Raw genomic sequence first — 17,242 nt, 5'->3', positions numbered from 1 at the left:
TCGAATTTTATCCCAAATTTAAAACAGTGTTTATTTTATTTATTTGCAATATAGGATTATTTTTTGGAAGAAAAGGGGATTAAAAGTTGCAAGTCGAGAACTTTAGAAATTAAATAATTTTTTTTTGCATTTTCTTTTGGTGGCTTTACTAATAATCTTTTTCGTCTCAAGTCTTTACGGCAATTACTTTGGGTCGCCAGATATATTTATGAATTCGCCCATTGATTTAATTCCAACATGAAACTTTTTCCTTTTTAAGAAAATATAAAAAAATGGCTAAATGTACGTAATTACGTAATTATAGTTAAAGCAAATAGTTATTTTAGGACATTTTTTAAATAATAAAAAAAATGCGTTTCTAAGTATACCAATATTTAAAGAAAATGATGTTAGATCATCAAATGTGTGTCATGTAAATTGATTTGAGAAAAATTATATTCGTAAAACATCGAGAACATCGCATTCTCTCATTATATAAAAGACGAAACTAGGCGTCTCTTTCTATTGTAAAATTTACCCCATTTTTCTATCACGCTGGTTCGTTGGATTATTTTCTCAAAATATACCCCGATTTCTTTAAATTTTCATTTTTTCACTTTTTCTGTGTGAAATTTAAGAGCATGTGCCAAAAATTATTCACTTAAATACGAAAACGTCGTAAGGGTTCCTATCTAATATTCATAACGTGTGGGCAGAATAAGTTCCAATAAAACTATAACTGCCAATGAGATTCAGAAACTATAATTTGTATTTTTGCTAGCCGTATCTGGTTGCTAGTTGTACAAAAACAAGACTGACAGGTGTTTTTAATTTCCTATAAACAATCAATCGAGATCGAGACCTCCCGGTATGTACAAAAATTCTAATCAAATAATGAAAGCAGGCTAGGCACACCGCAAAAGAATGTTAGACCTTGATCGCTTCGCACGATATTTAGTTCGCGGACGTTATGGTCTTCGACTTGCATTGTTGTTCAATTGCCTGCCAATCGGGGGATGTGTTACAGAACCAATAATAACTAATGTTCGAAATTTAATAACGGTTGCTTCGCTAATAATAATTGCTATTAACAGCTATGTCGTCGAGCTACTTCAATTCTCTTTCGGAGTACTCAGTCAAATAAACTTGAACAGATCTTGATAAAACGAAAAATGAATTTATCTAATACACCCAATAGTTAGAAACACCTCAGTTCATTTCGACCAGCGCACTTAGAATTGCGTAAACTTTATTTCCTTTTTCTACCATGTCGCCTTCCTAAAATAAAGCTCTGAACATTACCGATGTTGTGGGTAATTTTTCAAACAAATTTCCACAGGCTACTGTAATACTATTTACAAATCTCCTGGATTCCTTCTGCGTCTGAACTGAACTGTTAATCTCTGAAGAAGCCAACGTGATGATTGGCGAAACCACCGCAAGTTCGATCCATCAAAAACCAAAGCAGGAGGAATTCAGAAGATTTGTAAATAGTATTATAGATGCTCTAAAGTACCAAGTTATCAGTATGAAGTTAACGAAAACATACATAAGTACAGAACAAAATCAACGGACTATCAGTCTCAATGAAAGGCAAATAACAATAATAGGAGAAAAATATATGTTTTTATTATTATCATTATTTATTTTTTATGAGAAAATGCAAATTCATATAACAAGGATCTCTAAGTTAATACTTACGAAAAGCTAGAGTTATTTCTAACAGACACATAGATTTATGAAAAATTAAAACGACGAAAATACAAAAAAAAACAAAATATATATTATTCATTAATGAGAAAGGATCTAAGTTCTAGAATCGAGATTAGCCCTGCATAGAGATCCACCTCGGCTATCATAAACTCTCATCTTAGCTAAGTTCTATGCTCTTGGAAAAACAAGTGTACAGCTACGGGAATAGAACATTAGCAACTCCACTTTATACACACTTCAGTGCGCGGATGAACAGGTGTTAATAGCCAACGATAAGAACGACTACAAATCTGCAATCCGAGTACCTAGTTCCAAATACAGATAAAACCAAATATCTACCGATAGGGTCAGAACTATCTGTGTGCTCTTGTCAAGAATATAATTATTTGGGAGTGACCTTTGATCAAAATTAAACTGACTACAAAGAAATCAGAACACGAGTAAGCCAGGCAAGGGAAAGTATATGTTTGAATGGAGTATTTTGGAGTAAAATGATTGGAAATAGACAAAAGTACAACATCTACAACTCATCTAGGTTAGAAGCATGGTGATTAAGGGAAGATAAAACAAGAAGAGTAAATGTATTGGAAATGGACGTGTCTAGTAGGTCGTTACGAATATCTGGAGAAAAACAAACGAAGAAGTTAGAGAAAGAATGGAAATACACGAACCTCTGACAGATGAAATGGAAATCAAATAACTGATTTGGTTAGTCTTCTCCATCCAACGCATGGACAAGACTTCTAAAGATGGCTATGGAATGGACGCCACCATTCAGAGAGAGGAAAGGAAGGTCCAAGAAGACCTATACAGAAGGAGTCAGGAAGGCACTAAGAGATGGCCAAGGGAAGATAGAAGGCAATGGAACCTAAAAACTTATTGGAGTTGAGATATTTTGGAAAACAGTTACTAATACTTAAGCTGTTGAACATAATGTAGTAGGAATTTCGATCAAAGTCAAGATCAACCGTTAAGGAATCTCCTTTTCACGTTGGCTAAAGTACATTTTAAGAGCAACATTAGGAAATGTTTGAAGATGTTAGAATGGTCTTTATCAATAATATAGCGTAAACCCTGAACACCAATGTTACTGGAAAAACAACTGACAATATTATTTATTAAATACGTCGAAACGTAGCCAACTAACCAATAGAAAACATTATGATTTGTGAAAATGGAATTTTCTCGTACATTTTTGTACTTTACCTGCAGGGTTATGAGGTATAAAAATGAAGACGAGTCGAAGTTTTCATACTAAAAGTGAAATGCATACTTTGCTTTATAAAACGATAATTTACCATGACCTAGTTTTTTAAGCCACCCGCATAAACTTTAATATTTTCGATCCTATTGTTTCGAAACCAATAAATAAACCGATGACTTTGACTAAACTTTCACGTTCTAATAGTCAAAATTACCAAGGTTACAAATATGAGTTCTGCTTATCACTTTCTGGATGGACTAATTTGAATTTGACAAATAGATTTTATCCGAAGATAGTTGACAGCAAAGGCATGGGGAAACAAACACAATTCTTAGGCAGGTTAATACAGTCCCTGCTGAACATGGCATATCTATATTTAATGTAAATTAATAGGAGTAAGAAAGACGCTCATAATACCTGAAGGCAGCCGCACCAGCCGCGCTTGGAACGCACGGCCGGCATGGCTGGGATATGCAGCCGGGGCAGAGCTCCCGTTATGTTGTCCCAGGCCGGAAGCTTGAACGAACACTTCGGCAGACCCTGTAATACAGAAAAACAAAAGCTGAAAATAGCTATTAACTCTTTATATTAAACTTACAATTAAGATAAAACTTTGTTCGACCATACTACAATAAATTGCAATATTACAGTATTTAAATTTCAAAGCATAAGCATAACAATACCAAATATGGAAGAGTTATTCAAAACATAGCTTTTGGGTTCTCTAGAAAATATCTTATTTTAATTTTCCCTACATACATAGGAAGGAGAATATAAAAATTTTGGCTCTATTTTTGAATTATTGTCTGATGATTAAGAGCTCGATTAGCTCCAGTTTGATAGTTATAGTTGTCTGGAAGAATATTTATGAATGTATGTATATCCATGTACTCAATATAAACAATGTACTACGACTAAAAATATTTGCAGTTGACTTAAATTGGGATCTTTTAAACACAATTAATTTTGAATTATTTTCTGTTGATTAACAGGTTGATTACTTTTGGGGACGATAACGTTTCTGTGAATATTAGCTCCAGTTTGATAGTTATGGTTGATTAATGCTTGTCTGGAAGAATGTTTATGAATACATGTAAATTTCTCAAAGAAACTTCCACTGTAATACTTTTCATAAAACTTCTGGATTCCTCCTGCGTCGGTTTTTGTTAACTCGAACTAGTTAACGTTTCATTGACTGAAACTCGCTCGCATTTTACTATGTACTTGCTTTTATATTGTTTGAGAGGGGCGGAGCTAAATGAGGGCCATAAACACCGTCGCGGATAACTGATTCCCATATTGGTGACAGATAGAGACCTGATTCGCAGTTAAGATTATTAGGTTGCTTATAGATTTCTATAGACTCTCGGATTTTCCGTTGCAAGAATTTTAGTTTTATATTGTGTTAGGCAACTGCTGATGAGTTTATTTGCCTTAGTCTTAAGGCTCTTTCATGTTTTTTGAGCCTAGTTGATATTTTTCGTCCGGTCTCTCCAATGTATTCTTTGCCCCATTCCATGCACAGCTCCAGTTTGATAGTTATGGTTGACTAATGCTCGTCTGGAAGAATGTTTATGAATGTATATACATGTACTCAATATAAACAATACACTACGACTGGAAGTATATGTAATATAAAGTAACCCACTTGACTTAAAATAGGGTCTTTTAAACACAATTTCAGTTACAACACTTTAGCTTAATTTTACTTTTAGCGGCTGGAGACGACCATAATTCTCAAATAAGTGTAATATGTTTGTAAGAAAGTAATATAAAATTTATGCAATAAAGATATGATTTTTTGTTAAATTTAGGACTTGACCATCCTATTTAAGGTTTTGATTTTTGATTTTAATTGATTTTGCTAAAGTGTAAATGTGTATTAAGGATATTTTATTTTTACTTATAATACGGAATAGTTTAAAAGTGTCCGAAAACATATTTAATATTTTAAAACCATTTACCATTTAAACTTCTTCGCCTTTCCCTCCCATGTCTAAATTTCCTAATTCCTAATAGTATTTCCATTCTGAAAAAGCTTTAGTTATTCAAAAATTGACTGACCTATAATATAATAAAACGCCAACAGCACTGCTGATTCCATAATTTACAAGTATATCAGCTAACTGTACGTGTGACGCTCTATCGAACGCCCTTTGTAAGTATAGAAAAATCACCACCGTCCAGATGGTTAGTAATTTCCTTAGAGAGCCATTGGAGGATTAGTAAAGTAAAACCAAATTGATGGATGACTCTGATATAGATCTTTTCAAATCATCTTTCTGATACTACTTTGTGATAATCTAGAGGCTTTATAATGATAGGGAACATTAGCAAATAATTGAAAGTAATTGAGTATTTAGGTTTATTCAGTTATCTTCTTCTTCTTCTAGTGCCTATCCCGTATGGATGTTGGCAATCATGTTGGTCCATACAATTTTGTTGACAGCCGACCTGAATAAATATTTTTCAGCCACGACGTTCGTCGGCCCCCCTGACCTCTTCGACCGTCTATTTTGGCCTGCCAGATTACTTGGATAAATTGATATTTCTCATTACGCATCACATGCCCAAGGTACGCCATCTTTCTCACTTTCACATTATGTATGGCTTCGAGTTGCTTTTGAATTCGCTGAATCGCGGTGTTGTTTGTGGCATGGTAGGAATTGAGGCTGCAGGCCAAGTAAGTTTTTTACAAGATTCAATCTCTGGGGCAAATACAGATTGGTTAGTAGGCGCAACTTTTTGCCGTTGATACCGGACTCCATTATTAATTGAAATAATTTGTGGTGTTGCACCTTGTCAAACGCCTTCTCGAAATCGATAAAACAGACTTGGACATCGCAGTTTACGTCCTGGTCCTCTGTATGAGGACCTGAATAGAAAACAGCGCCCCTCGCCTTCCCATTCCACTTCTAAATCCGAACTAAACCTCATGTTTTCTTTGGGCTTTCTGTATATACTAGATTGGATGATGTTAAGTAGGATTTTCAGTGCATGACTCATCAGACTTATAATTCAGTAGTCAGAGCACCTAGTAGCATTTGCTTTCTTAGGAAGGGAAATAAATGTGGAAACCAGCCAGTCTCTAAGCAATTATCCCGTTTGATATATTTTATTAAGTAGTATTGTCAATAGTTTAATTTGAGAGTCTTCCAATATCTGCCTGAACAGACGTGTTGTTGCGTCGAGTGTTATTTCCGGGCCTGAGCCAGCAGATGTATTCTCTCCCACTTTCCAATATTCTTTGTCTTGCTGAATAATTTATTTTTGCTAATAAGTACCATCGAATTAAAAAAATAAAATAGCAGAATGGCTAACCCGTTAACAGTTTCAGACTTTAAATAACGAAAACATGGAATTGCATATTAACAATTTTGAACCAAAAAGTAGTGGTTAGAAGATGAACAAATGAAATTTTTGAAAAGTTTGATAAACACCACTTTAGTCACGAGTTTCATTGTTGAACTCTAAATTTCTCTTCGTCTTCATCTCAGAATTTTATTTCAGCATAAAATTTTATTTAAAGTATTGATCGCACTTGATATTGGGGTAAAACCGTTTACTCTACAAACTCTTTGATGAAGGTATCTCCGCGTCTTGCTCCAAGTTAAGCAAAGTTAAGCTCATCTCCTAAACAACAAATTCGAACTTGCATTATAGCAAAAGCTCGACGCAATAAAAAGTTAATTGTCTTGGAACTTGTTTGTTCAGTGAAATGTCCCCGTAAATCATTTTAATCGGTTTAATGAAAGCCTGCAGAGAATGGCATTGAAACATGTAATCGTACAATAACCACATTTGATGTTTTATGAATAAGTTACATTATATATTAATTAATACCATGACCAGATATTATCTGCGATTAAACGGATCAATGCTAGAAAGAGGTCTGATACTAATTCGAAAATATAAATCACAATAATATTTTTCTGTACCGAATCCGCAACCAGATTATATCATGGTTTTGTTTAACAATTAAACAATTCTTGCTTCCAATAAGCATCACACAAAAATAGACATTAAGAAGTAAATTTTGTCGCCAACTTATATATTGTTAACATATAGCTACTACATAATATAGTGCCACTACTACGGTAAAAATTGATGCTCACCATGCGGCATTGATATTTTCGTAGAGGAGGTAATGATTTTCGGCACATGGCCTCCACATTTCAACCACTAACCCGCATTTTGGGCCATTTTCTTGAAAAACAGCGACTTCTAGACATTCAAATCGTTTTCCCGATATCTAGGTGTATTTTGAGAAAATACTACCGTATCCAAACTTATTGACGATTTGTTGGTTGTTCAATCTCACATGCGCATATTGAATGAACCTTCTCAACATTTGTTTCATAGTTTCTTCACAAGTTCCTGTAGCACAGGCATATTCAGGACCTCTATAATCTCTAGCAGTATAGTATGATTTCATAAAAAATGATAAAACAACAAACGATTTATTTAAACTATGTGTTTGATAGACTTTTTTTCAATAATTCTTTATTCAGTCGGGCACTACATATGCATTTTAACTGAATTATCTAAGAATAATATAATAGGTACGAGTTTTGTAAGAATTTAAGTAAATGTATTATTTCATTGCATAAATATTTTTTAACTTTTTAACACAAATATTATAAGAAGTCTCATTTTTCACAATGTTAGGCACTAGGTTGTATGCATTAGAGGTCGCACTTATTGAATTTTGCAATCCTTTATTTGTTCTGGAATTCCGTAACTGTATGTCAGTGTGATTTCGTAAGTTGTGCGAGTGTATTTCATTAATATAAGTTATTTTGGTGTTGCTTTTGGTTTTGTTCTGTATTATTTTAAAGATAAGTTTAGATTTTTGAAATTTTAATTTAATTTCAATCGGATTAATTTGAAGTGAATGATACAGATTTTCAGATTTTATTTTTGTATTAGTTTTATATTATCAAGGTTCGTTGTATTGCATGTAGCCAGACTGCAATAAGATATCTTATAACAGACAAGAAATACGCATTATAGATTTTATATCTTGCAATTCACTTAAAAATAGTTACATCTGCATAACGCTGCAACTAAGGGAACTATTTTGTTCTTTATAAGACTAACGTGAGAATTTTAATTTAGCTGCTCGTCAATCATAAGCCCTAAATATTTTATTTTATAAACTCTTAAAACAACAACAACATAAAATCATTTATCTTAATAGCCTTTTTTTGGTGAAATAAAATGTATTTAGTTTTTTCTTTCTTTATTTTTAATTTGTTATTTAATAGACAGTTGTAATATCCTTTTAAGTCATTGTTCGCTATATTTGCCGATACTTCTGAATTTTTTGATGTATAAACTAAGACCGTATCATCTACAAATATATAATACTGTGCTTCTAACCCAGCCAAGCGCAGACTTAAGACATACAACTTATACAAGAGGGGCCCAAGGACGGAACCCTGAGGGACCCCACAATTATTAACTATAACTCTGCTACTGCAATCCCTCATAGTTACATATTGTTTGCGGTTGGTTAAGTATGTTCTAATTAGGTTTCACATAATCCCTCTAAGCCAATCAATCTTATCGATAAATATAGCCAAAACTCCCCCTGCCCATAAGTTCACTAAGTCCATAGTGGTATTTTCACTGCAATTCCTAAATCATGCCCTCTTATTTCATTTAATAACAAAACTGCGGAGCCACTTCCGAAATCTTGTAAGCGCTGGAACACTGTCAGTGTCCCATTGTTGACATTTTTTAATCTGCGAATTTGCGCCACCGTTTTGGAAGTTGTCGCTTTTATTACACAGGTGCATTCTTACATTCACATCTCCGTGTGTCTTCGTTCGGTTATATTAAAAATTAAGTTGCGCTTATTCTACAAATCATAACTTAAATAAGTTACATATTAGCTTAGGATAAAGTTATTGGAAAATGAATAACTTTCTGTGAAGTGGCGGATGTTTCTATTTATGACAATTATGGCGTGGACCATTTTACAGGGTAGCGTCCAATAATTCGCATTGACCGCGCTGTATTTCCAACAAAACGGAATATTTTATGTAAAGTCCGGACAAAATGCATTTTAAAATATGTGTCACGTCACATTATCGAACCTTCCCTGTGCGCGGCGATATTCCGACGTGTCGTGTCAAACATGAAAAAGCACTTCAGCAGTATGAGGGAAAGTTGCTTGAAAATAAGCATTTAAATGTTTACAACTTAGGGAAACGCGTATGAAAGGGTTGTTGGGAAAATTCTAAACCGTGTCTGACCATGCGACAACCCAAAACCGGAAGTAAGACATCTAAACGATACATACAAAGACATTTAACAACAATCGTAATGGATGTACTTATACGGCAATGGCAGATCTATATCTATCTGAAATTATTGTTATTGGGGTACCACAAGGCTCACTACTGGGTCCAATTCTTTTACTAATATTTACACACGACTTACCGGCGAATATAAAATCACGTACTTAATTTGGGTAGAACCTTAAATGATACAGTATTTGCAAATGCTCAGGCGATTGTTCATGTAGAAGAGTGGTTTCGAATCGTCTTAAAATGAATGAAAATAAATCAAAAGGTTTTTTTTCAGGTTTGGTTTGGCTGTAACTTTTTTGTTTTTAGAGATATCAAGGTAAACAAAAAAAAAACAAAATGTAGGATTAGTAGCCATGTTTTTTTTTTCCAAGTGACGTATAAAACAAAACAGTATCAATTTTCTGACATATAAGCTTACGTCATATTTTTTTTAATAGAACACGCTGTATAATATATATGTGTTTAATAGAATATCCTATTATGATTACAATGATGTAACACACTTTATATTTTAGTCAACCCGTTTTTGACAAATCGGCAAAAATAGGAAATTTTTATAAAATTTGAAAGAGTTCCGTGACTGACTGCAACAACAATAATTATTTACAACTTAAAGTAGAACAAAAACACTAAAAATGACTAGACAAACGAAATTAAAAAATTCTCTAACTATTCTAAATACTGCTCTATGTGACCACCATTTTTCTGAACACATTTCTCGTACACTCTAATTGTATGATGCCATGCAATTAGAAACGTTTCCGGAATGTCTCTTAACTGATTGATTGCCTTTGGAATCCTTTGCCAAAGTTCCACGACATTATTACAAGGAGTTCTGTGCACGTCATTTTTTATGCGTCCCCAAAAGGAAAAATCCATTAAAGTTAAGTCGGGGCTGTTGGCTGGCCAATCCATAGTTCTGCCGTTCCCAATCCAACCCCTGGGATATTCCATGTTAAGAAAATTTTTAACTTGCACAATATTGTGGTCTTGCTGCCATATAATCAGCTCTGATATATTTAGGGGCAAAGCTTCTATATTTTGTTCTATTTTGGTGCTCTAATAAGAGTTGCAAATCATGATCTCCAGTTAACTTTAGATCTATAAATATCGGACCCAAAATATGCCCATCTATGTATGTATGGGTGTATTTGTCTAGGATTATTTAAAGACAAATATGGCGTATTTTGTCTATTAAAACCATTTCTTTTAGTGAACGAACTTTCAGCAGTCCATATATTTTTTTAAAAAATTATTATTCTCATTATATCTATTTCAAAAATCCAGACAAAACTGCATCATCCTTTGACATTGTTCTGCACTTAGTGTTTGAGTTTTACGAAATTTAAATGAAGCATATTTATATTCTTTCAAAACTGAGTGGATTGATTACCGACAAATACCTGTCTCTTCATATACACTAGTAATAGAGGAAACTGTATGTGTGTCATAGAATGTTTGCCTTATTTTCTTGATTCAAAACATTATTATTCTGGTGTACCTTTTTAGCGTTTAATAAAGTTTTCTGCAAATTTCTTTGCCAGCCTTGTAAATATGTGTTTTGAAGGAGCTCGTCGGTTGCACTTTTATTATTCGCGAAAAACAACTTTAACAATAATAACCCGGACAACACTTCCACCATCAACGTTGTTTACTAATATGTCAAACATAAACAAATTTTTATTTGTCAGTCAGGGCACTCTTTGAAATTATATTAAAATTTCCTATTCTTGCCGATTTGTCAAACGCGAGAATAAAGAATTCTGACTTTCACATGTATGATACCAGACATAAAAATGATTTGAGTGTTCCCTATCACCGTGTAAAGAAAACTCAATAATCCATTAACTTCATTGGTATTAAATTGTATTGCAAACTATCAAAAACAGCTGTTCTCCGATTGTTTGTTTTTAAGATGTGTTTGACTCTCTGTTTGAATTTCTCGGTGCGCTGCGCCTTGACATTCTTAGATTCTATTCCTGGGCAAAACCTAGGTATATATTGGTTTGAAATTTATCCAGGGACGTTATTTCACCACCACCACTATGTTGTGTAAGCTGATAGCCGTCCATATGGAGCCACTCTTCTCTATGAAGTATGCCAACTTTATATTTCTCCATACCGAATCTAATTTGAAAAGTTCTCAATGCAACTGAGCTACCGTTTTAGACCCTTCTCGGTGTCCGAGAATATTTTGAGGTCGTCCATGTACATTAAGTGGGAAAGCTTAGGTTCTTGATTAAGAGGATATCATGGTTTGAGATTATTGAGAGCGGAGGAGAGTGGGTTTAACGTTATGCAGAACCAGAGGGCACTTAGAGCATCGCCCTGGAAAATACCTGGTTGGATTCTTATGCTGATCGGCTTTTATTGCGCCCCCTGGCCTCCCGGAATTATTTGCGTCTCCCATTGGTCCATAACATGCGTGATAAAGTTGATGATTCTGGGGTCGACTTTATAGACAGAGAGACACCGTAGCAGCCAAGAATACTATCAAATGCCTTCTGATAATCAATATATGCAGTAAAGAGGTCTTTCTTGAAAGCTATTGCGTTGCGGGTGACAACGTTTCAATTGCAAGTTATCATCCATGTGTTGGTACAGTTTGTTAGCTATTATTCCTTTGAGAATTTTGTATATGTGTCTGTACTTTGAAGGGTGCTTAACTGGGTGATCTGTCTTTGGGAGAAGGTAGGTCAGAAAGGATGGCGCAGACTGAGGGTTGTTCAGTATCAGGCTCAAGATATCAGCAACTTTGGACCCAACAGCAGTGAACCTCTTGTACCAGAAGTTATGTATTCGATCCGGTCCGGGGGCATTTCAGTTTTTAGCTTTTGCCAGGACTTTATTCAGGTTCTCCACGACGATCACTTGAGGCAGCATGAGTTGTATTTTTCCGGTCTTCTTTTGTTCGCATTTTATCCCCTCAGACGAAATCTTGTGACTGAGAGGGTCCTGCCAGATGCCACTCCAAAACTCCCTGCCAGATGTCATCCCAAAACTTACAGATATTTACTGGTTCTGGGTACTGACCCTGATCGTCGGTGCTTGATGACATTAAGTTTATATAAAAGACACAAGGGCTCCAGTTAAAGAGGTTATTATCTATATTATTATTATTATTATTATTATTATTATTATTATTATTATTAGTATTAGTATTATTATTCGTATTGTTATAAGAAACCTATCATTGGTGCAAATAAAATAAAAAATAGTTTAAAGTTGCAAAACGTCTTCAGGCATTATAGGTTGCTTAATCCATAGTACTATTCACTCTTCATTTCGTTCGTTCAATGTTGTCCATGTGAGGTTGCAGCGCGTAATTTTGCTTACAAATTCTTGGTCAAAACACTGAACATTTTTCTCGGATTCTTATAGTAAACGATCTATTTTTAAATATGGATAATAGAATAGATAATAGGAAAAACCGCATTTTCACATCTTTTTCGCCTTCCACAAAAGAATTTTCTCTTTATTTCCGTTTTTGACTAAGGATGGTTTGGCATTAACTAAGTAGTGAAAGCAAAGTTTATAAAACATTGCCACTAACATCAAACATTTTAGTGCCCAGGATATAGATTTTCCCAGTTGTGCATACCTTCGGTTAGTACGTGGACTGCAGGTCTGAAGCCCCTACAGTAAATTAATTCTTTTCAAAGGAGGAAAACAAGGCACAAAAGTCCTTCATCGACTTAGTTACGTCTGCAAAATCTCCTCTTCATTATTTAGTTGCTTATGCAAAATTTTGCGCTCATTGAGCCCACTTATAGTAGCTATATGGTAGCTCCTCACAGTCAACTCTTCCTTCTACAAGATCCCACTGACGCACGAGTTCAAAGACCACGCGAATAGGGGATTCCAGACAGAAGGCGTAGAGGAGAATCGGCACTAAGATGGGCAACATATTTAAAAACATACGATTACAAATAGAGGCCTGAGAGTAGGGGACTGGAATGTAAGACAGAACCGAAAATTGGTAAGGGCAAATGACGAAGAAGAAGAATAAGGAAGTTCTTCAGCTTAGTTAACCAAAATCGCCAGGTACCTCTGATAAGTTTTTGATTTTTTTTTCACTCATTCTTTTATTAAACACTCGGTATTCACCACCACACATGCGCGAAATATACGGGTTAAAGCTGGACAACCTTTTCAGTGTGGAATTAATTCGTTTTCTGGGTGGTACAAATGGGAAGGAAGCCAGGCACAACAATTTAGTTAACAAAAATCGAACAATTTCTTGCGAGGAGTGCAGATCTTCGTAGACTCCTTATTTTACTTGATCACGTTGATTTTATCACGAAAATACTTTCGTGCCAGCCTAGCCCTTAGGGCGCACTAGTAATCAGCTGACTAACCGTTAACTCGATTTCTTTACAATAAATACGTATGTACCATTCTAATTTAATCAAACCGTGTTCGAAAAGAAAACGCGTACCTAAATTCAACGCCGTGTCCCGTTATTACTTGTTAAATAAATTTATTCCACATGTTCATTTGAGTATTTTCCTTCTGACAGCGAAAATACGAGAGCAAAAAATACACACGCGTTTCCGCACGGAATATCACTTAAGTCCTTTTTTATAATGCCAATTCATAACTTTTAAATTGCCAAAGAAGAGGATAAAAAGCAAATACTTAGTGCAGCATCGGTGGTATTAAATGTTAACTGTTTGTGAAATTCATGGCTCAAGGTGAGCCGACGCTCTTTTGATATTATTTATCCGAAGCAATAAAACAGGCCTCATAAAGGCAGAACCGTAGCTATATCAGTTATGGTATACTTATCGCGAATGTATGTACAGTGAATCCCAAATGCGCTTTCTCCTTTTGAAACTCAAAAACAGTATAGTAAAAAACCTATGAAGGTATATAAATTTAAACTCATAAGACGTTTAATATCAATCAATCAGACTTAGTACAAACTTAACTCTAAACAATTCAAAATCCATTTGTTTGCCCTTCACAGGCAAAAACCAATTATACAAAAGTTGTATGTTTTTTTTTCCTATTATCTATTTAACTGCACTTTTTTAAATGGTCACTTTGTATATTTTTACTTAAGATGAAAGTCCTTTTTAACCCGATATCAAAAATGTATAGTTTGTCGGTAATTGGTTTGGGCTTTTTAGACATAATTCGAGTTTATTATTCACAGGTGAAATTTTATGATTAATTTAATAGATTTAATAATCATCATTATTATGTGCGTAACACAAAACACTAAAAGTAACAATAAAACAGAACAATATAACTAAAAAGTAAAAACTTTTGGAAAACTGCCAAAAACGGTAATTTTTCTAGATTGTGGTGGAAAATTGGGTCAAATAAATTTGAATGAGAATGTTTATACTTTCCTATGGAACTACATATACCCAATTGACAAAATCTATACTTTGCATATATATAATATATAATTTTCTCCAAATAATTCTAAATGTATTGCAAATAATGAAAAACTGCAAAAAGTGTCATTTTTAAATTTGTCTGGCACAACGTACACAATGCCATTGTGGACAATACTGTAATACATAATAGTGACGTACTAATCGACCACAATAATGTGACGCAGCGAGTTATTTGCGATGAAAACAACTTGATTTAAATAAATCCAAACCATTAAATCTGAATACCGTCCTGTCCGACATATAGGAAATAACTTCTTAGTAAATTGCTATGATATCAACCGCAAGAATGCTTCCTCGGCTATCGCATTGCTCTTTATTCTGTATCATTACTCTCGATGGTCGATGTCTTTAAAAGGATTCTACGTCCTTCATAATTTATGGACGATTCCGGTAACAAATTTCCGAACTATGCATACGTACGTCGTTAATTAACGCGGTTGACTTTCTAAAACATATATAGTGCGTCCCAGCGAAAACGAAAAAAGAGACTAAGCCATTTAAAGCAAAAACTGTCCAAGCAGTTTGTTTTTGAGCGAAAAATAGACATCAACTATTTTCCCCCTTGGGGCGGGGGACAACATCCATCTCTTAGAATTTGAAATGGAATTAGGGGTCGAGATGTCAATTTAGGTTATCAAAAAATCTTTTCAACGCGGTTTCTTCAACAACCGACAACTAAAAAGGCTATACTGCAGACAAAAGATTTGTGTTGTACGATATTTTTCGAATGCATTATAAGAAAAAAAATGGACACCGGAAATGTAATATTTGTGTATAACGTCAATTTTTTTCATAAAAAATTTAAAGAGCACGTTGCTACAATTGCGTTTGTTAAGCTGTTTGTGAAATATTGGGACCGAAATTTGAAAAATATTATCATTGAATAAATGAATCATTGCTTGTCAGTATTTTTGTCCCCAAAATGCTTTACACGGATGATTGAAACGCTGATATTCTCCGATAATTATATAAAAGTAATAATAATGCATTTCAAAAAGGGAAGGTGAAAATTTACTTGAAAACTTACCACTACAGCAATACCCGGAACTTATCTGGTATCAAGATGGTGCCTGACCACACAACGTCTCACTTGCAACGAAATGAAATGAGAGGTATGAAACCTACATTGATCGTAATAGAAACAAACATTCAGTGATCTCCAATAGTCAAATAACCTATTGGAAATATTGATGAACTGCGAGAACAACTTCTGCATTATATATAATGATATAAATGAAAATCACAGTTTTAAGTTATCAGTAAACTAGATGACTAATATAGCGAGTGGGTCATATTGAGTTGTAAGTAAATTGCTTATCAATGAATTAGATTTTCCTTCTTTCATTATCTCAAACATGGACAAATTTTTTTCTACTCCCTTGTGTAAAATACCTAATTATACACCGATGTAGCAAGCAGAAAGCGTCACCCAGCGTCTTGTCCCACAGATCCGACCCCTTCGGACATTTCCGCGATTTTACTGCTTTTGGGAATTTTGACGTTTGTCAATTTTGACGGTCATGTCAGTGAATGTATTCGTGTTGTTTTGCAAGCTGGTACCCAAAAAGTAACGGTCGTAGAAAAAGTAATAGCTTGCGACATGTTGGGTAAATTTTTTAAGTGACTTGTTTATTAAACACTCGCTTCGTTGCGCTCCGCTCGTTCCAAATAAACTCCTGACTCAAATGCCGTTTACCACATTTGTTGCACAATATACTAATTTTCTCTACTCCCTGCTTTAAAATACCTAATTAAACAGCAAAAAGCTTTACTTTACGGATCTGAACCCCTTAGGAGATTTCCGGCATATTACCGCACAGTTTGGCAGCAATCGGACGTTTTCGCAAATTTTACCGCACGGCTCCGCTCCGCTCATGCTAAATAAACTAGTGACTCAAATGTCGTCTACCGCACTTGTTGCATAATATACTATCTTCTACTCCGTTCTGTAAACTACCTAATTGTATACCGATCTAGCATGCGGAAAATGTCAGTTTCGTTTCTAACGGATGTGAGCCACTTAAAATATTTGCGGCACGGGAATAATCGGATGTTTTTGGCAATATTACCCCATAGCTTGAATTTTGACATTTATAAATCCTGAGTATCAAACATCAAATGTCAAAATGTACCCAAAAACTAACGGTTGCGGAAAAAGTTTGTTAACCTTTTTATGTCACTCGTTTATAAAGTACTCGCTCCGCTTGTGCCAAATCAACTCGTGACTTAAATGTCGTCTAGCATACTTGTTGCAAAATATACTATTATAGTAATATAAATGTCGTCTGTAAAGACGTCGACCTACATACGGGGTGTTTCATTTTATGAAATCGATTTTATTCGGAAATATTACATTTCAGATGTTGAATTGTTTTCTATGATAATAAATTCTAAAAATATAGAGCGAAACACAAATATTTTGCTTTCGTAATTGGTTAATAAGTTATCGAAAAACTGCTGTAGGAGGGCTGTCAATGTTTGAGGAATGACCCTATACAAAAATTAAGCAAAAAGTAAAATTTAATCATTTCACTCCAGATTTTGAAGTTTTTGTTTTAATTTAACCCTATTCGCATTCGCATTAGTAAATAACTATAACATAAAACATAATAAATAAATAA

The 17,242-nt window shown here is 34.4% G+C and overlaps 1 protein-coding gene across 2 annotated transcripts in view; it reads right to left on the bottom strand.

Moving 5' to 3' along the window:
- The window catches only part of LOC132705650 (disheveled-associated activator of morphogenesis 1), a 117,204-nt gene that overhangs the window by 23,360 nt on the left and 76,602 nt on the right, over window positions 1-17,242 (bottom strand). For both annotated transcript variants that reach the window (XM_060676394.1, XM_060676395.1), the window contains one exon: window positions 3,314-3,436. In XM_060676394.1, coding sequence (XP_060532377.1) covers window positions 3,314-3,436 — 123 coding nt within the window. The remainder of the gene's footprint in view (window positions 1-3,313; window positions 3,437-17,242) is intronic.

The sequence above is a fragment of the Cylas formicarius genome, unplaced genomic scaffold (genome assembly GCF_029955315.1).
Source record: "Cylas formicarius isolate icCylForm1 unplaced genomic scaffold, icCylForm1.1 PGA_scaffold_7__23_contigs__length_41026272, whole genome shotgun sequence".
Classification (NCBI taxonomy): Eukaryota; Metazoa; Arthropoda; class Insecta; order Coleoptera; family Brentidae; genus Cylas; species Cylas formicarius.
This window is presented reverse-complemented; position numbering and strand designations above follow the sequence as displayed.